The sequence below is a fragment of the Eumetopias jubatus genome, unplaced genomic scaffold, assembly GCF_037043125.1.
Source record: "Eumetopias jubatus isolate StellerSeaLion01/CBP00866 unplaced genomic scaffold, mEumJub1_p1.0 scaffold_1, whole genome shotgun sequence".
NCBI lineage: Eukaryota > Metazoa > Chordata > Mammalia > Carnivora > Otariidae > Eumetopias > Eumetopias jubatus.
In genome coordinates, this window is record NW_028274807.1 from 59,223,724 (window position 1) to 59,244,486 (window position 20,763).

The 20,763-nt window shown below is 39.3% G+C and overlaps 1 protein-coding gene across 1 annotated transcript in view; it reads right to left on the reverse strand.

Annotated features, from left to right (window-relative positions):
- Positions 1–20,763, reverse strand: part of CCDC191 (coiled-coil domain containing 191) — an 88,379-nt gene that overhangs the window by 24,409 nt on the left and 43,207 nt on the right. Inside the window, exons 10-13 of the mRNA XM_028110639.2 lie at positions 18,497–18,942; positions 17,597–17,709; positions 15,115–15,197; positions 14,058–14,159 (exon numbers count right to left, since the gene is read on the reverse strand). Of these exons, the coding sequence (XP_027966440.1) occupies positions 14,058–14,159; positions 15,115–15,197; positions 17,597–17,709; positions 18,497–18,942 (744 nt within the window). The remainder of the gene's footprint in view (positions 1–14,057; positions 14,160–15,114; positions 15,198–17,596; positions 17,710–18,496; positions 18,943–20,763) is intronic.

Consider the following 20,763-nt stretch of genomic DNA (forward strand, 5'->3'; position numbering starts at 1 on the left):
CATGAAAAATCCTGAATAGACAAAGCAGTTTTGAGAAAGAAGAACAAAGCTGGAGGCATCATATTTCTTGGTTTCAAACTATATCACAAAGCTACAGTAAGCAAAACAGTGTAGTACTGGCATTAAAAAAAAAGACACACAGATCAATGGAACAGGATAGAGGGCTCAGAAGTAAACCCATGCATATGTGGTCAATTAATTTTCAACAAAGGAGCCAATAATATACAAAGGGGGAAAGTCTCTTCAATAAATGGTGCTGGGAAAACTGCGTAGCCTCCTGCAAAACAATAAAACTGGACCTTTATCTTAAACCATCCATAAAAAGCAACTAAAAATGGATTAAAGACTTGAATGTAAGATCTGGAACTAGAACTCTTAGAAGAAAACACAGTAGGTAAGCTCCTTGACTCTGGATTTGGAGATGAGTTTTTGGATTGAACACCTTAAAACAAAGGCAACAAAACAAAAATAAGTGGGATTACTTCAAACTAAAAAGCTTCCGCACAGCAAAGAAAACCATCAACAAAATGAAAAGGTAATCTACGGAATGGAACAAAATATTTGCAAACCACATATCTGATAAAGGGTTAATACCTAAGATATACAAGGAACCTATACAACTCAACAGCAAAAAACCCCCAAATAACGCATTTAAAAAATGGGTAAAGAACCTGAATAGATGTTTTTCTAAAGAAGACATACAAATGGTCAACAGGTACAGGAAAAGCTACTCAATATCACTAATCATCAGAGAAGTGCAATGAGATATCTATCACCTGACAACTGTTAGAATGGCTATTATCAAAAAGACAAGAAATAAATGCTGGCAAGAATGTGGAGAAAAGGGAGCCCTTGTGCACTGCTGTTGGGAATGTAAACTGGTGCATCCCCTATGGAAAACGGTATGGAGGTTCCTCAAGAAATTAAAAATGGAACTACCATATTATCCAACAATCCCAGTTCTGAGTATATATCCATAGGAAACAAAATCACTATCTGAAGAGATATCTGCACTCCCATGTTTATTGCAACATTATTCACAATAGCCAAGATGTGGAAACAACTTAAGTTTCCATCAATGGATAAATGAATTTAAAAATATGGTGTATATATATATATATGTATATATATATATATATATATACACAATGGAAGATTTAGCCTTAAAAAAAGGAAATCCTGCCATTTTTGACAACATAGATGAACCCTAAGGACATCACGCTCATTATGCCAAGTAAAATAAGCCAGAGAAAAACAAGTACTAGGTGGTATCACTTATATGTGGAATCTTTATTTAAAAAAAAAAAAAAAAGGTTGAACTAGAAACAGAGAGTAGAATGTGATTGCAAGTGGTTGAGGGGAGCGGGGGAAATAGGGAGAGCCTGGAAAAAGGGTACAAACTTTTAGCTGTGAGATGAATGTAGTCTGAGGACCTAAAGTGTAACATGGTGGCTGTAGTTTTTAATACTATATTTTATAACTGAAATTTACTAAGAGAGAACTTAAGTGTACACACACACACATACAAACACACACAAAAGGTGTGTGACAGATGTGTTAACCCAATGGTGAGAATCCTTTTACAATGTATAAGTACATCAAATCATCCTATTGTACATTTTTTTGGCAGGGGGGTGGTTCCTTTAATTTAAATTCAATTAATTAACATATAGTGTATTATTAGTTTCAGAGGTAGAGTTCAGTGATCAGTTGCATAGAACACCCAGTGCTCATTCCATCATGTGCCCTCCTTCATGCCCATCACCCAGTTACCCCATCCCTCCCACCCACCTCCCCTCCAGCAACCCTCAGTTTCTTTCCTATGCTTAAGAGTCTCTTTTGGTTTGTCTCCCTCTCTGATTTCATCTTGTTTTATTCTTTCCAGGTTTTTTGCTTTTTTGTTTTTTTTTTTTTACTAACCAGAATCATGCTGTATGTATTGTTCTTTGATGTGCACGCTGGAGATGTTCTCAGCCTAGCACACACCTTTTATCCATTCTATAGTCCACAGAAATAGTGTCACTGTTTGGGTTGCTTCATTCTGCTGTTATAATTAAGCCCACTTCTGTGCACAAACTTGAGCACAGGGGCTGGAATTTGTGGGGAAGAGTGCAGTCTGAGCCCCTGGCAATCTGAGGTGAAGGCATGTTGACTCGGCATTGGGCATGCTGACTCGGGCAGGAGGGCAGCTGGACTGTGAATTTGGGACCCAAAGGCCGATGGCATGTGTGACAGGGATGTGGCTGGTTTTGCTTTTAACTTTTGTTTTTCTGGGAAACTCTATCTCTCCTTCTATTCTAAATGAAAGCCTTGCTGGATAGAGTATTCTTGGCTGTAGATTTTTTCCTTTTAGCAGTTGGAATTGATCATGCTGCTCCCTTCTGGCCTGTAGAGTTTCTGCTGAAAAACCCACTGACAGCCATATGGGGTTTCCCTTGTATATCACTGCTTTCCTTCCCCTTGCTGCTTTTAAAATTCTCTCTCACTACTTTTGGCCATCTTATTTACTTTGTGTCTTGGTGCAGACCTCTTTGGGTTGGTTGTGTTGGGGGCTCTCTGTGCCTCCTGGATCTGCATTTCTCTTTCCTTCCCCAGATTCAGGAAGTTTTTAGCTATTATTTCTTCAGACAAATCTTCTTCTCCCTTTTCCCGCTCTTCTCCTTCTGGGATCCATATCATGCGACTGTTATGCTTGACAGTGTCACTGAGTTCCCTGGGTCTATTCTCATTTTGTGTATTTTTTTTCCCCTCTCACCTGCTCATCTTGATTACTTCCCATTACTCGGTCCTCCAGGTGGCTGATCCGTTCCTCTACTTCCTCTTGTTTGCTATTTATTCCAGGTGGTCTATTTTTATTTCCATTTAGTGAGTCCAATAGCTCTAACTGGTTCCTTTTTTACATCTCCTATCTCTTGGTGGAGGGTCTCATGGAGGTTCTGCATTCTTTTCTCAAGTCCAGTGAGTATCTTTATGAGCATTACTTTAAATTCTCTATCAGACAAATTACTTATCTCCATTTCACTTAGGTCTACTTCTCTGATTTTTTTTCCACTCTTTCATTTGGGACATATTCCTCTGTCTCCTCATTCTGTCTATTGCTGTGTCTGTTTCTCTGTGTTAGGAAAGTCAGCTATGTCAACTGCACTTGAAAGTAGTGGCTTATGAAGAAGAGGTCCTGTAGCGCAATGTCTTCTTTTCACCAGAAAGTGGTGCTGCAGGGGGTGTCTCCTATACATGTGTTGCTCCAGGGGTGTCCTACCGTTGTGGCTGGGATGTGTTTACCTTCAGTCCAGCCTGTGATGGCTCTCTGCCTGTTGTGGGCAGAGTCTGGTCCCCATGGTGTTAGTGGGCCGGTCTGGCCGGAGCTGCCTTGGGCTTGAGTTGAGTCAGACCAGGTGTTTGCCAGAGATGCAGTAGCAACAAACTGCAGGCACGTTCCCTGTGTTGTCCCCTGAGAAGCTTTTGGTGGTGGGTGGGGCCTGCAGACAGACCAGCTGCCTGGCCCCAGCCCACCGCTGGGGTCACAGTCAGACGGGTGTGTGTTATCTTCCCTCTCCCTGGGGCAGGACTCACTCTGGAGCGGTGCTGACCCTCGTCTGGGCCGCGCGCCCACTGCCAGGCTTGTGGCACCGCTTTGATGGGATCTTGCCAAGAGCGATCGGAGGGGGTGGATCTGCTTCGCTGTGGCCTCTTGTCTATGCCGGGCTGTGGAGAGTCTGTTCTGCCAGTTTTGGGGCTGCTTTCTGGGTTATTTATGCCGATGTGGGTGCTCTCTAGGCGGCCACGTGGCAAGAGGTGAGCCCAGGGACGTCCTACTCTGCCACCTTCCCAGCAGCCATCCTACTGTACATTTTAAGTACCTTATAGTTTTATAAATTATACCTCAGAAGAACTGAAAAAATAAGTAAAAGTGCCATGACCAAAACACTAATGAATTTCATATCAACAAATAGCTAATTAACTTAATTTTGAACATATAACCACTAAACAGTGTGCTAATCATGGTAACAGAACTCTGGAGCATTAAAGGAAACAATTCTGCCAAGTGGGTAAGGAAAAGGTGGTCATGAGTACTACAAGAATCAGTGCTGTACATAGTCTTAGATATATTCAGTGTTGTTCACAGATGATTTGTATCTCACTATGTTACTCAAAAGTAAAGTATCTAGTTAGGAGAGCAATTAATATTTCTCCCTCATTATTATGGGAAACATAGCAATACAGCCCCTTCATTTAGATTATAGAGTAGAGATATGTAAATAACCCTATTTAAATTTAAAGATACTCCATACTGCATTAAAAGCCTAGAATAATATTTTTTTTAAAGATTTTATTTATTTATTCACGAGAGACAGAGAGAGAGAGAGAGAGAGAGAGAGGCAGAGGGAGAAGCAGGCTCCCAAGGAGCAGGGAGCCCGATGCGGGACTCGATCCCAGGATCCTGGGATCATGACCTGAGCCGAAGGCAGATGCTTAACCATCTGAGCCACCCAGGCGCCCTAGAATAATATTCTTACACTGTGCTCTTTTTAAAAGTGATGAACAAATAAAATAAGTCCAGAAAAAAGTTAAAAGTATTTGATGATCATTAGGCAGCCCTCCCTCCTCTGAGAAGGATTAACCATTTCTGGTAATACCCTGAGAAAAGATAGCCCCCATGCTCCTCAAAGAAGAATGTACCCCTTGAGGGGCTAAGATGACAGAAGCATAATGGTTTACTGTAGAGATATGATTTTTTAATTTTTCTATTTTTAATAAAAGTAGGCTATAATAAAAGTGAGAGAAAAAAATTACCTAAAAATGGTCAGTGGTAGCAAGTGATACCCCTTATGAAAGTCACAAGAGCAAAGCAAAGACTTCAGACTGTCTTCACAATAGTTGTCATTTATGTAGTATAATTACAAAAACATTTAAGCTTCTCCCCACCCCACCTCCCCATTTCACTTCAGGAAAAGTGTGGTGAATTGGCTGATTCTGACAAGCTACTTAATTGCTGAGTATTCTGTGAGAAAAAAATGAGAGCACACAGTGGAACATTTCTACTATGGAAGGGAGATTTGCCCTGATCTTCCAATCCAAATTACCTGTTTCAGTACAAATTCCTCAAGATGAAATGTCCACATTCTCTAAAGCACTAACCCCAAATTATCTTTGTAACCTTCCTTTCAGACACCTGAGATGTTGAACTGGACGGCCAGAAATAAAAATTATTTACAAGAATTTTCTTATGAATAACAAGTACAGCTGAGGGTTATGTGGGGGGTGAAAACAGAAAGTAGCTATTTTCACATCCATTGAAATGTTCCGGTAGCACTGAGACAGCAGTTGTGACTTACAGACAGGAATCTAACACAGATAATAAGCCTTTGGAGAAATCCTCAGGCTGGCCAACCCTGTTCACATGCACACCTAAGTTACAGTGTAACTATCTTCCTAGAATTATAACTCTGTGGCTGGTGGTGTAGGCGCCAAAGGAAATCCATTTTCTGATGGAGTGGGGAAAACTAGCCTTTTTTTAAGTCTACTTTTCCATGAAAAAAGAGAAAAACATTTAACAGAGATCTGCTTGAGCCAAAATTTTGTATTACACAGCATTTTATATATATATAAAAATATATATATTATAAATATATAAGATTTTATCCACTTATTTGACAGAGAGAGAGAGTGAGAGAGAGCACAAGCAGGGGGAGCGGCAGAGGGACAGGAAAGCAGGCTCCCCACTGAGCAATGGGATTTAAGAGGAGTTTAGATTTTTATTTTCAAAAGGTCATTGCGTGAGGCCATCATACTGCTACATCAGAGAGGCTATCCTGTCAGGGCCACAGGAACACTAAAACACACTTGCACATCAATGACCATGCTGTCCCAGGTGGTACTTCCTGCCACGGTTAGAGTGGCCGCCCCCCCGAAGAATGCAGCACTTCTAGGTCCAGGGGAATTGTCGGTAACAAGGATCATAGAGGGCAGCCATGTCTTACTTAACCCTGAACCACTTCCTGAATATGGAGGACAAATCTGTCATGGGCTCATCCCTGAGAAATTCCTCCAGTTCTCTTATCCTAAAACATGTCAAAGGACTTATCTTGCATTTTCTATCCAAAGAAATTCATGTGATTGCCCTAGAGAACTTCTCTACCATATCGGCACCTCATCTATATAATTAGAAAATATGGTACTGCACACCATAAACTAATAAACTTAATGAGTAAAAAAAATGCCCAACTAGAAGAGGTGAAGCAGGCTCCCATCAAACACATCCAGGATGTGACTATTCAGAGAAGTCATAGCAGGTACTGGCTCAGAAGTGTCGTTATCTTTTTGATGTCCAGAGGAATAATTCTGCCATGGCCTTGGTGACTGCTTACTGGGAATGGCTATATAAAGTCTACAAGGAGGTAAAAAATCACCTGTGCAGAATATGATACATCAGATGCAAAATGACCTGATGATAAACTGGGTGGAGAAATACACTATGTGGAGCATGATTGTCCAGAAGCAAAGGAGACAACTGCCAAGTGCATTTTTGTTTTCTGAGAGAGAGAGCACGTGCACGTGGTAGATAGGGTGGGGTAAGGCAGAGGGAGAGAATCTTTTTAAAAAAAATTTTTTTTAAGATTATTTATTTGACAGAGAGAGAGAGGGAGCAAGTGAGCAATGAGCAGTGGGAGCGGCAGGCAGAGGGAGAGGGAGAAGCAGGCTCCCTGCCGATCAGGGAGCCCGATGCGGGGCTTGATCCCAAGACCCTGGGATCATGACCTGAGTCGAAGGCAGGCACTTAAATGACTGAGCCACCCAGGTGCCCCGGAGAGAGAGAATCTTAAGCAGGCTCCATGTCCAGCATAGAGCCTGATGTGAGGCTCGATCTCATGACCCCAAGATCATGACCTGAGCTGAAACCAAAGGTTGGGACACTCAACCGACTGAGACACCCAGGCACCCCACCAAGTGCATTTTAGATCTGAAGCGCTTGCAAAAAAGCTCAAACACCATCAATGTGTACATTTACTAAATGGAAACTAGTCTATGTGATAAAGTCTTTTTGTCTACTGTTATGGACTGAAGTTGTATTTTATCTGGGGGTCATAGTCATAGGGACGTTCCCGCCTTTTTGCAGGCTTTTGCTCTAGGAACTCCATAGAGTTTCCACCTTTTTGCAGGCTCTCACAGAGAGGATCAGGGAGAATCCAGATAAAGTTCCTACCACGGTTCTGGCTGGTGGAGAGGAACAGAAACCACTGTAAAATCTGCCCAGACCATTCTCCCTTGGAAAATAAAAGCCTTCATCTGTAAGTGGCCCCACCTGAGGACACTAGTGGAATGCTACTGCAGCTGGGGGGAAGGGCTTCCCTTTACAGAGGGAAGGACTTTAAGGTTAAAGACTGAGCCAGTGGATACTAAAAGGTGGGAACAGAGGAGTAGGAGCAGATATTCTTCTGACTGCCCAATACTGTGCACTCCAAAGACTGAGATTTAATAAGATTGTTATAGAGTGCTTCCCCTCATCCACACCCCACCAGCATGCAAACAAACAAACCCCCAGTCATAACAGTGGAGTACAAGTGAGAGACCTGCAAAAGAGATAGACTCACTCTGGGGAACAGCACAAAGGGAAGACCTGAAGCCAAAAAAAGGAGACAAAAACAAAGTTGCTAGTGTAAACTGAAGTCTATGGTGCTCATAGTAATAGCAAACCTCATCAATGGTAACCATGGCAACAACAAACTTGAAATGTAGTCCAACTCCTGGTTGGATTAACACAAGTCTCCACACTAAACGCCTATTTATCTCAGTTTCTATTGCCCTGTACAACAAGCCTGGCTTTCAACAACAACAGCAACAACAAAGACATACCAAAAGATAAGCAATAAACACAGTCTAAAAAGATAAATCAATCTTTACAACAAGACTCAGATATGACAGATTTTGGAACTACAGAGAGGGAATTTTAATTTTTAAATAACTTATAATAACATTAAAGGCTCTAATGGACAAGGTAATCATCATTCAAGATCAGACACATAATTTTAACAGCGATATGGAAACTATAATAGAGTCAAATGAAAATGCTAAAAAATAAAAAACCATGTAACAACATATGAAGAAAGCCTTCAAAGGGCTCATCACTAGACTTGACAGAGACAAGGAAAGAATCAGGTAACTTGAAGTTGAATTAGTAGAAATTACACAAACTGAAAGGCAAAGAGAAAAAAGAATGAAAAACATAACAGAGCATCCAAGAGCTGTCGGATAGTATTAAACAGTGTAATGCAAGCATTGCAACAGGAATCCCAGAAGGAGAAGAAAAAGAATGGGACAGGTGAAATATTTGAAGAAATAATGGGTAAACATATTCCAAAATTACTGACAGATACAAAGCCACATATCTAAGAAACTTAGAGACCACCAAGCAGGGAAAAAAAACAAAGAAATCACATTTGGGCATATCATATTCAAACTGCTAAAAACCAAAGACAGAAAAAGTCTTGAAGGCAGCTGAGGGAAAAGAACCCACCTTACCTACTGTTATAGACTGAATGTTTATAACCCCCTCTGGATTCATATGTTGAAGTCCTAACAATCAGCGTGACTATTTTTGGACATGGGGCCTCTAAGGAAGTAATTAAGGTAAAATAGGTCCTAAAAGTGAAATTAGTATACTTTTAACTCACCAGAGAGCTCATGTACTCCCTTTCTCACTAGCAGAGGTCATGGGAGGACACAGTGAGAAGGTGGCCATCTATAAACCAGGACTAGAGCCTTCACCAGAAACCAACCATGCTGGCACCCTGATCCCAGATGTCCAGTCTATAGAACTGGCAACCCAAGTAAGACACCTACAATAAAGGAACAAAGATAAGAATTACAGCAAACTTGTCAGAAACCAGGTAAGCAAGAAGACAACAGAATGACATAGGTAAAGTGTTGAAAGAAAAACTATCAACCCAGAATTCTATATCCAGTGAAAATACCTTCCAAAGTGAAGGAGAGGGGCACCTGGGTGGCTCAGTTGGTTAAGTCGGTTCTCTTTCTCCCTCTCTCCCTGCCCTGCTCATGTGCTCTTAAAAAAAAAAAAAAAAAAAAAGTGAAGGAGAAACAAAACCTTTCTCAGACAAATGAAAACTAAGAGAATTCACTACCAGCAGACCTATCCTACAAGAAATGTTAAAGGCAGTTTTTCAGGCAGAGGGAATATGATATAGGTTACAATCTTAGATCTACACAAAGAAATAAAGAGCATCAGAAATGAAAGAAATGAAAAACTATAATCTTTTTTTTTTTAAAGATTTATTTATTTATTTGAGGGAGAGAGAATCTTAAGCAGGCTCCATACCCAGCATGGAACCCCACACAGGGCTCAATCTCATGACTCTGAAATCATGACCTGAGCCGAAAACAAGAGCTGGATGCTTAACTGAATGAGCCACCCAGGTGCCTCCAGCTTATTTTTAGTCACACTAAAACACAATTGTTTAAAGCAATAAAAGTAAGAAGGTATTGGGTATTTATATTATATATAAAAGTAAAATACAGGACATATATGACAGTAAAGATGAGAGACTGAAACTTCCCTGAGATCTGGAACAAGGCAAGGATGTCTTCTCTCACTACTCCTATTCAACCTTGCACTGGAATTCCTAGCTAGTTCAATAAGGCAAGAAAAATAAAAGGCATATAGATCAGAAAGGAAGAAATAAAACTGCCTTTATTGGCAGAGAACTTGTAGAAAATTCCAAAGAATCTACAAAAAAATGCCTAGAACTAATAAGTGAGTTTAGCAAGGTTGCAGGATACAAGGTTAACATACAAAAAATGGACTGTGTTCTATATACCAGCAATGAAAAAACTGAATTTGAAATTTAAAAAAAGCATCATTTATCATAGCACCAAAAAAGAAGTATGTAGGTATAAATCTAACAAAACATATATAAGATATGTGAAGAGCTATAAAACACTCATGAAACAAAGATCTAAATAAATGAGGAGATATACCATGCTCATAGATTAAAGAAACAATGTTGTTAACAAAGTTGTTAATTCTCCAATTTGATCTGTAGATTCAATATGATCCCAATCAAAATCTAGGCATTTTTTTTTGTACACATTGACAAGATAAGTCTAAAACTTATATAAAAAGGCAAAGAAAACAGAATAGCCAAATCATTCTGAAAAAGAATAAAGTAGAAGGATTCACATTGCCCAATTTCAAGATTTACTATAAAGGTACAGCAATCAAAGGCAGGTGGTAGTGGCTAAGGAATATACATAAAGAATAAAAGAACAGAAAAGAGATCCAGAAACAGATCCACACAAATACAGTCAACTCATTTTTGACAAAGGTATAAAGGCATTTCAATGGAGAAAAGATAGCCTTTTCAACAAATGATACTGAAACAACTGAACGTCTATATGCAAAAGAAATAAACTTACTACAAATGATGCAAGGAGGTGGGAAAAAATAGAAGCTGACCTAGAAAACCAAATTTTAATTGAAAACTGTAAGGTTAAGAGCAAAAGAAACTGTATAAATACTGTACTCCAGGTGGTAAATTTTTTCATGGGGGTACAGTTCTGAACTTGCTTTACATGTATACGGGAGCTGAACGACTTAGGTAAGTGGATGGTGAATTGTGGGAACTAGATCTTACACTGTCAAATAGGGAACTTACAGATAAGCAAGAAGGGAAGGGAAAAATAAATCATCTGATGTGGGATTAGAGCCAGAGATATTAGTATGAACTCATGTTCATACTAATGTTTACTCAGATGGATAGATACAGAAATAATTATGGATAGGTGTGTACATGGTTTAGTATACATATGTATATTACTTAGCTCTCTCTGCCGAGGTGTTAGAATTAATGACATCCCAGAAGCAATGAGTACACTCACTGCCCAGATCTCGCTTTCCAAATACCATTTAGAACCAGGGCATCTTGGTTAGGGTGAAAATACAAGAACAGTGTTGGAAAGTAAAACATCCCAAAACCAAAAAAGGATGAAGGCATGTCAGAGGGACACAGGAGCCAACATTAAAGAGCAACCCATAGCCAAAGTGGGAAGAATTTGAGCCACGAAATAAATAATATTTTTTAGAACTCAGAGTATAAAATAAATATTCATGAATCCATGCTGATGTAAATGATTAAATAAATAAACAATGGAGAAAGAAAAATAAATCTTCCTCACAGAAGAATCCCAAATAATATGTGTAGACACCTGTCCCTTCAGGAGACAGAGCTTAATTTCCATTCCTCCCTACTCTGGGAGTGGACCAGACTTAATGAAATGCCTCCAAAGAATAGAGTATGAAAAGGGAAAAACAGTAACTTCACAGTGGAGAAACGTGTCAAACACTGCCTTACACAAGTCATCAAAGTATCACCAGAGATAAGTCATCTTTTTATTTATTTTTTATCTTATTTTATTATGTTATGTTAGTCACCATACAAGTCATCTTAATTTAATGTAGCCCCTGCTGTGATGAGATTAGGAGGGCCCTTCATCTAGGTAGCATTCTTAAAACAAAGACCATAACCCCAGAAGAATTTAAGAAAAACATCAGACCAACCCAAATTGAGGAACATTCTACAAAATACCTTATAGGTACTCCTCTCAAAATTAACAAGGCTATAAAAAACAAGGAAAGATTATGTGCTATGGTTTGAATACGTGTCGTGTGTCCCCCGCCCAATCCTAATGCCTGTGTGATAGTGTTAGGAAGTGGGGCCTTTGGGAGGTGATTAGGTCATGAGGGTGGAGCCCTCATGAATGGGATGTGCTGTCATAAAAGAGACCCTATGAAGCTCCCTACCTCCTTCCACCATGACAAGACACAGTGAGAAGTCAGAAAGACTGAAAAACTGGTGAAATCTGAATCAAGTCTGGTCTTAATGTACTAATGTTGGTTTCTTCATTTTGACAAATGCACCATGGTAATGTAAGGTGATAATATTAAGGAGAAACTGAAACTGAGTGATGGGTATACGAAAACTCCCAGTACTACCTTCGCAACTTCTTTATAAACCTAAGTAAACCAAAACAAAAAGCTGATTTTTAAAAAAATAATGAGTATTAAGGAAGGCACTTGTGATGAGCACTAGGTACCGTATGTAAGTGATGAATCACTAAATTCTACACTCGAAACTAATTATTACACTGTATGTTAGCTGGAATTTACATAAAAACTTAAAAAAAAAAGAAAAAATTTACCTTCAACATATAAATAAAAAGGTTTTGAAGAATTCTTAATGGTAAGTGAAAATACTGATGAGAGACTCTTAAACGCAAAAAAAGCAGATTAAAAACTATATATACCTCCCCCCTGCAAATTATCAATCTATTAAGAGATGCTTAGAGAAAAAGAAGTAAATATACTAAGATATTTAGTTACGTCTTATTGCTGAGCTCATATTTTTTCATTTTTTTTGTAGTTCTCAAATGTTCCACAATGAATAGTAATATAAGATGTATTGACTTTGTATCATTGTGTTTAAGTATTCTTAATTTTACATCAGAGTATTTAAGTCATGGAATATCAATGAGAAGAGTAAACATCATTCAAGGACTTTATCTTCTCTTCTGTGGAAGGGGTTAGTACGTTTTTGGTTGTATGCAGGATAGTTGAATCATGTTAAGCAGAATTATGATCTTGTCTTTATTTGGAGATTAAGTATGGTTTAAGGAGATGTGTATGGGTGCCAAGTTGATAAGGGGTAGACTTGTGATGGTTAATTTTATGTGCCAACTTGAATGTGCCACAGGGTGCCTGGATTTATGGGTGTATCTGTGAATGTGTTTTGGGAAGAGATTAGCATTTGAATCCATGGAGCCTGTGGGACTGCCCTCCCAAATGTGGGTGGCTATCATCCAATTCCTTGAGAGCTAACTAGGACCAAAAAACCCCCCAAAAAAACTAAAAACCAGAAGGAGGAATCTGCCCCCTTTTCCTTTCTGCCTGCCTGTTTGAGCTGGGCCATCGGTCTTCTGCCCTTGAACTAGAGTTTATAGCATACATTCAGATGAGGACGGGAATTACATTGCTGGCTTTCCTGGGTCTCCCGGCTTGCAGATGGCAGACTGTGGGACTTTTCAGCCTCTATTATCATATGAGCCAATTCCTTGTAATAAATCTCTTCCTACACATACAACTTATTGCTTCTGTTTCTCTGTAGAATCCTAATACAATTTCTAATTCAAATCTCTTTTCTATGAAAATGTCTCTACTATCCCCTCAATCTTTATAGGTCTTGCCTTCTATGGCTCTCTTGATCTCCTTTGGTTTTTTTTTGTTTTTTGTTTTTTGTTAAGTAGGCTCTGCGCCCAGCATGGAGCCCAACGCAGGGTTTGAACTCATGACCTGAGATCAAGACCTGAGCTGAGATCAAGAATTGGACGCTTAACTGACTGAACCACCCAGGTGCTCCTTCTTCATTCTTTGGGGCACAAGACAACATGTGTTGTACTATATTGTCTGACAGGTGTGCATATTTAGGCCTTATCTTTCCAACTAGAATGCAATAATCTTGAAAGTAAGAATTTTATCTCTTATTTCTTGGGTGCTGTTTTCTTCCATTTTTTACTTTATTTGTTCATTCACTTACTCACTCATTCAACATGCTTGCTGAGCTCCTATTATATGTCAGGGACACTGCTCATCAATACAACAGTGAGCAACACCAGACTGCTCCCTTTATTCTCAAGGAGATTCCAGTTTAGTTGGAGATGCTGAAATCAATAAGACAACCACAAAACATATGCATAATTATAAGCCCTGGTAATGCTTTGAAGGAAATATATTTCAGAATCCACAAAGGGGAACGTAACCTAACCTTGGGTGGAGAAGAGAGTGTACAAGGCAAGAAAGGCTCATTTGGGAGAAGCCATGTTGAGCTATGATCTGAAGAATGCGCAGGTTTTCACTAAAGTGGGTGAAAGGGTGGAGGTGCGAAAAGAGTGTTCTGGAGGGAAGTTCGGGAACGGAGAAGGTGCACAGGGCCACAGTACTGCACCCAATAGGCTTTAAGCAGGTGACCGACCAAACAGACTCTACGAACCATTTTCTGCAGTCTCTTCTCTTCTCGTTTTTTCTTAAGCTGAGCCTCCTTTTCTTCTGCTTCCCTTTTCTGACGCTCCTCCTCTTGGGCCTTTAACTGGGCCTGTCAAGATGAGAGTCAGGAAAAAGTAAGAACACTATGTTTGTATGGAAGATTTTTTACGTTGAGGAAAGTCAAATATCTACCAAGAGTACCTGTCCTGTCTCTGAAAGAAGCCAATACTTCCTGATAAAAGTAGAAAATCCAACCAACAGGTGGTCAGTTGTGTAACTTAAGTTTCTCCGAAAGAATCCTCTTCTACTTGGGAAGGTGATACTGAGCAAGAAAGGAACATTAATTTTTCATCAAATAATGATTCCTTTTTAGTTATTTTTACCTGGGAAATACTAAGTCCAAACTCCACAGAGCGTAGGAAAAATTTTTTCTTTCGTTTCACACAAAAAAAACCCCCAAACTGCTGGAACTGTTTATTTTTTCTTAATAGATAATAAAATTTGTTTTTGACAGTCTACGTCAAAACCGTGCAAGAACTACACCTTGTAGTACAACTTTTGTAACTGCAAAAGTTACACCTTTGCAACTTATCAGGTTGGACATTTAAATCTAAATGTGTAAATCTTCCTCACTGCTGGCTCCCATCAACTTTTATAACATTTCCGTCTTGCTATAGTAATAGTGTTACTGTTTTCTCCCTTTCTCTTCCTAAAATTTCCAGAGTTCAGGCCAGTGGATAAAAAGCTATTTCTGAAGTTGATCTAGCTTGATTGTCTCAAGACACTTAAGCTAGGCTTCATTTTTTTGGGGGGGGGGGCGGAGAGACAGAGTGGGGGAGAGACAGAGAGAGAGAGAGAGAGAGAGAATCTTAAGCAGGCTCCATGCCCAGCGGGGAGCCTGATGCAGGGCTCGCGATCTCATGACCCTGAGATCATGACCTGAGCCAAAATCAAGAGTTGGACGCTTAACCGACTGAACCACCCATGAACCCCTAAGCTTCATTTCTTTTAATAAAGACCTATATAAATCCTTCTTCTTGCCTCAGATTTCATTCTTGATTTACCAATTTCTCCTCTTCTTGTTTCTTCTTCCTCTCTGCCAAGATCCGCCTACGTTCAGCTCGCTGAACTGCTCTCTCTTCCATGGCTAGAAAATAGTAACAGAGTTCCAATATAAACAATATAAGGAACACAGCAAGAGAAAATGTCTCCACATTTTATAGCAAAATTTTGTGTTAATGTTAGGGTTTTCTTGCAAGTTGAGTGTTTACAATTTCAGAAACATTTGTTTATAAATATATAAATATAAAATTTATATTTTAAAAATATAAGTTGTAGTTGTATTTATAAATATATAAGTATATATATGTTATTTATATACCCCCATGGGTTAAAGACCTACCATCCTACCCTCAGCAGTGATGAACAATTGGCAAATTGTTTTTACTTTTCTATTAGAATAACTGTTTACTGGTTTAAATAAGATAATGTGCCTCGATGATACTTTTGTTACTGAAACCCAGAAACCAGAATTTTAATTTGGTAATTCTTTAATGAATGGAGAAAACTTTAATTACATCTAAAAAATACTTTGACAGTACAGTCAGTCTTCAAATCCCATTGAGTCTGCTATTTTTTCCTAAGTCATTATACATATGTCTGTGTATGTAACAACAACAACAACAACAAACTAAAGTTTAGGGTCACAATGAATACATTAAAATCTAGTTTTAAGGCCTGGATAGATATCCAGATGGGCAGGAAATGGAATTGTACTAGGCATTTGGAGAACTGGCATCTGAACAAATTCAAGTGTCAGACTCCTGTTCTTGACAGTCTATTAAATATCGATCCAAAAGAAGCAAATGTGCAAGATGGTCTGAAAATATGACTCTGTCATCAGTCGGGGCTTTTACAGGAAGAGGGGAATGGGTGGGAGGAGTATCAAGTTCTGCTCACCTAAGTCAGCCAGTAATTACTTTTGCTTCCTTGTGCCATGTTATAGAGAAGAAAATTTAAGTCCAAGTTTCAAGAATTAATAAACAAAAAACTCACCAGGCTATTTCTTACATATATTAAGTATTTGCATTGCTGAAAAAAGAAGAGAGGGGGTGCCACAGATGGCGGCAGTGAGGCTGTCTTGGAAGAGGCAGAAATAGACTAAAGGATTAAAGTGAGAGCCCTGACTCAGTCATTAAGTGTCTGCCTTCGGCTCAGGTCACGATCCCAGGGTCCTGGGATCGAGCTCCGCATTGGATTCCCCGCTCTGCAGGAGGCCTGCTTCTCCCTCTCCCACTCCCCCTGCTTGTGTTCCCTCTCTCGCTGTATCTCTCTGTCAAACAAATAAATAAAAAAAACTTTAAAAAAATAAATAAATAAAGTGAGAGCCCTGAGAGGCAGAGTCTGCAGTAATAAGCGTGTTTCCCGTCTTTTCTAGAGTTAATCGTTAAAGACCACTTGAAAAGTAGCGGGAGTTCTAAAATATGGTTAACTCCTTGGTCAAACAATACTTTTTTAAAAAATAACCACACTGAACTGAGCATTTCCTGATCATCCTCAGTGTAGGCAAAGATGGCATAAACTGCTGTCCTGGCAGAGAGTCGACGCAAAGACTGCTAATTTCTTCATTAAAAGGAATTGACTTCGGGCATGACGTGCTTCAGATGACATCACTTCTTCTAAGGGCAGCAATCCTGCCGAAGGTGAAAAATCAGACTTATAACCACAATATAATTGCCAACGTGCCTACCTCCATACACAAATATATGCACAGTGCATGCCTACGTATTCAGTAAAAACAATTAGTAGATTCACTAGATGGCGAATGTTTTTCTTCTCATAGTATTGTTTGGTTTAAATAAGTGATTTCTTTTTTTTTTTCCCCCAAAGATTTTATTTATTTATTTGACAGACAGAGAGACAGAGAGGGAACACAAGCAGGGGAGTGGGAGGGTTCGGAGAAGCAGGCTTCCGCCAAGCAGGGAGCCCGATTCGGGGCTCGATCCCAGGACCCTGGGATCATGACCTGAGCCGAAGGCAGACACTTGACGACTGAGCCACCCAGGGTGCCCCTAAATAGTGATTTCTACATGCTTCAAAAATGTTATTAAATTAAAATGTCTGATTTGTAGATTTCATTACTAAAAGCCTATCATCAAGGTACAACTCATAAAATGATGTGGATTGCTATAAATGGATCAATAATTTAAGGTTAATGAAGTACAGTGATAGGTGATCTTTATCAATGTTTGTCCTTAGCAGCTATTCAAGAGTTTTCTCATTTGTGTAACTGTCCCATTTTTTTTCATAATCCAAACCAATCCAAAATGATATACCTTTCAGCCACTGGTTTTTTTTTTTTTTTTTTTTTGGTATTCTTTGGGAAGGCCAAAAAGTTCTCTAGTGCACTGCACTCCTCACATGTCCAGCCATCTTTGACCAGGTTCTGCCAAGTCTCAAAACCTGAGTTTCCCAGATTCAGTCCTAGCATATTCTATTTCAGGAAGGAAGATAACCACCCCCAGACCACCACCAAGACTGCCCTGCCTTTCAGTATGGGGTGGGATGCCATCAGCTGCCTTGGGTTCCTTCTGGGTCCAGACAGAGAATTTGGGGAGTCACTTCCTCTACCATCAGTCTCAGGGGCAGCAACAGGTGAACTGGGGGTTAAAAAAAAAAAGGAAAAGAATTCAGAACAATAACCAGCTCTGTTCAAAGCTCTTGAACCTGAGAAACTCAAAGCATTTCACACATTTTAATTAATCTTTACTCTCTAAGATAACTATGTATTAAACGAACTCGATTTACTGGTGTAATGAGGCATGGAAAGGCTGAGTGACTGGCCGGAGTCTGCAATGAGTCAGGTGCTCTGACTCCCATACCAGTGCTTCAAATCAATGGGTATTTATCACCCACTTCTTATCCTTATCACATGTATTGAGTATGTCTCAAACACATCTGAAATCATAGTAAGTGGCTTCTGAGAAATTTGGACTCTTATTCTAGCCTCAAAGATGTTTACTTTTATCCAAAACAACTATAAATTTAAGCTAGGTAATTAGCCAGCCCAGAGGCTGCTCCATTTGTACCTGACATAGTACAACCCGGCTTCTCAGAACTAAACATAATCAGAAACCCAGAAATTGAGGTAGAGCATGTAAGCATTGTTCTCTTTTACTGGTATAGTAACAGAGCTCCCCAAAGGTAGCACAACACAAATGCTAAGTGTATAATTCACAGGTAACCAGTTGCCTCAAATACTGTTAGTACCTGTCACAGACCAATCACAATGTAGGGGGGCTTCTTTGTTTTGAAAGTATACAATAAAAGAAAAGGAGAGATCATGGAGTCTGGAAGCTGGGCAAAAGAGGTTCAGGGGCCTCTCTACCACAGGGTGAAAAAACCCAAATCATGAGTCCAAAGCATGTTCTGATATAGTGGACATACTTTGGAAGCACCTGGCAGGTTCTCTTGGGTTCTTTTCCTCTGGGATTTGATAGCAGGCAGCTCTGGGCATCTGTGACTGCTGCAGCCCACCGAGCCTCTGCCAGCCGTTGGCTTTGCTTCAGCTCCAGAATTGTTTTCTGCTGTTCCTGAAGTTTCTTCTTTTGCTTTTCAATCAACTGTTGCTGGAAGACATGGCGGTTGTGGAAATGACCGATGCAAATGGATTCTGCTTTCTGGCTGGTGGTTCTGAGCTTCTTGCTGCTTCCAGGCTGTTGGGAGGGCTCGACATCCCTGGTCATGTGCTGCTTATTGTCGGATGTGTTCAGAGGGACATGCTGGAGGGGAACCCGCAAGTCGCTCTTTGTTGGTCTTCCTAGGTGGGGGCTGGGCATGCAATCACGGCTCCCTGAGGGAGACTTTTCCCACAGAGGCGGCCTGGCAGTCACCTGAGAGAGAAGGAGCATGTTACGCTCAGCTGTTTAAAGGACTGTGCAATAAGAAAACCGTGCTCTTAGAAATGTCTGATTTGGATAGTTGGTTTGTGAATGAGGCAGGATTACTCCAGGTACATAGTACAGGAATTTTAAGCTGCATGAATTAACTCTGAATTTTGTGGTGAAGGATATATTCTCCCTCAAGAATGTTTGAAACTAACAAATACCTTTACAAATCAGTAACAGCTCTGTTCTCTCAATGCCTCTCTTGCCACTAATAAATTAATCACAAGGTATGTACGTATGTAATTACGTATTCACTCTTTCATTCATTCATTCATTCATTCATCCTCAGGATCAAAGCCTGGATTAAAGCTTACAGTCTCCAGACTATTGCCAGACTATCTGTGGGAAATATCTGTAAGCCCAGGATTACTGGGCAAATATCTGCATTACATAAGAATATTATCAATAATATTACATTTTAGCATATGGCTTAATAGTTTTCAAAGCTTTATCATGTAATGGATCTCATTTAATAGACTGAGGTATCATACTCAATTTTAAGTTCTATATAGAGGGGGAGGAAACAGAATTCTTAATCGGAAAAACTTTTCCTGGCCAAAACAATGCATAGTTAAAATGTCTCTTTTAGAATGGTCTGATTCCATGGCCTAAGGTCTAACCAGCTTTTGATTCTGCCATCTGCAGTGGTACAAGAAGAAAAATACTATGAAGTATTTGTATCCTAGAAGCTTCTCACTCCAAGGTACTCAAAAATATTTTTCATGATGATGGAAATATTTCCTATAGATTCAGCTCAAGTAAAAAATGTGATATATGACATGCTAAAGACTAAAAAATAACCTTCTATTTCAGAAATGTCAATGGACATTTATTCATGAGAACACCTGCTTAAGTAATTTAGCATCAAGCAGGGTATATGTTTTAGGCCCTTTTAAATTTTGTGATAATGGTACATTATTAACCCAGCAAGACTGTAAAAGCCTTGAGTATAGCAAAAAGATTTCTTTTGGATCACAGTAACTTTTCAAGGTGAAAATAAGAGAATGAAACAAAGCTTAATGGTGCAGATTGTACTTACTAGAACAGGACTGAATAGTCTGGCATAATTAGCGAAAGTCATCTATTAGCTATCTGATAGTTTTGAAAATTTTCAAGGAATAATGTATGCATTTGTGGTACATGAGTCCCTATGATTGTATAAATAAGTGGGCATCTAACTAAAGATATCATATTTGTTCATGTTATACTCTATACTCTGGAAAAAATTAGGATTTATCTAATAACCTAGAGAGTCCATTACATCCTTTTATTTTCACTTGCTCTATTTTTTATAATATCCTTTCTTTATAAAATTCTTTTCAGAGTTAACTTCAGAGATTTAAAGGTTTTTATTTCTTGAGTCATATATATATATACACACACATATATATATACATTGTGTGTGTACATATACGCACTAGATACACATAGTAATTTTTCTGTTTTATGCAAGTAAAAAATACTTTGTTGACTTTTTAAAAATTTACAGATAGTAACAGTGTAACTTTGTAAAGTAAAAAGTTCAGACAGCTATTTCTTAAGATAGAAGACTCTGCTGTCTTAATGGAAACAAAATTATCTAACTGACATAAAGGTAGATAAATTGCCTAGAGGACATCAGTCCCCATAAGGATCCTCATGATACCCCTTTGCTGAGAGGCTAGGCTTAAATTAAAACCAGCCTACTTGCTGGCAGTAATCATGGTAAAAAGCAAGACTGGGGCCCCTCTGGTGCCCAATTTAATTTTACATGTCTGAGTTAAGTAC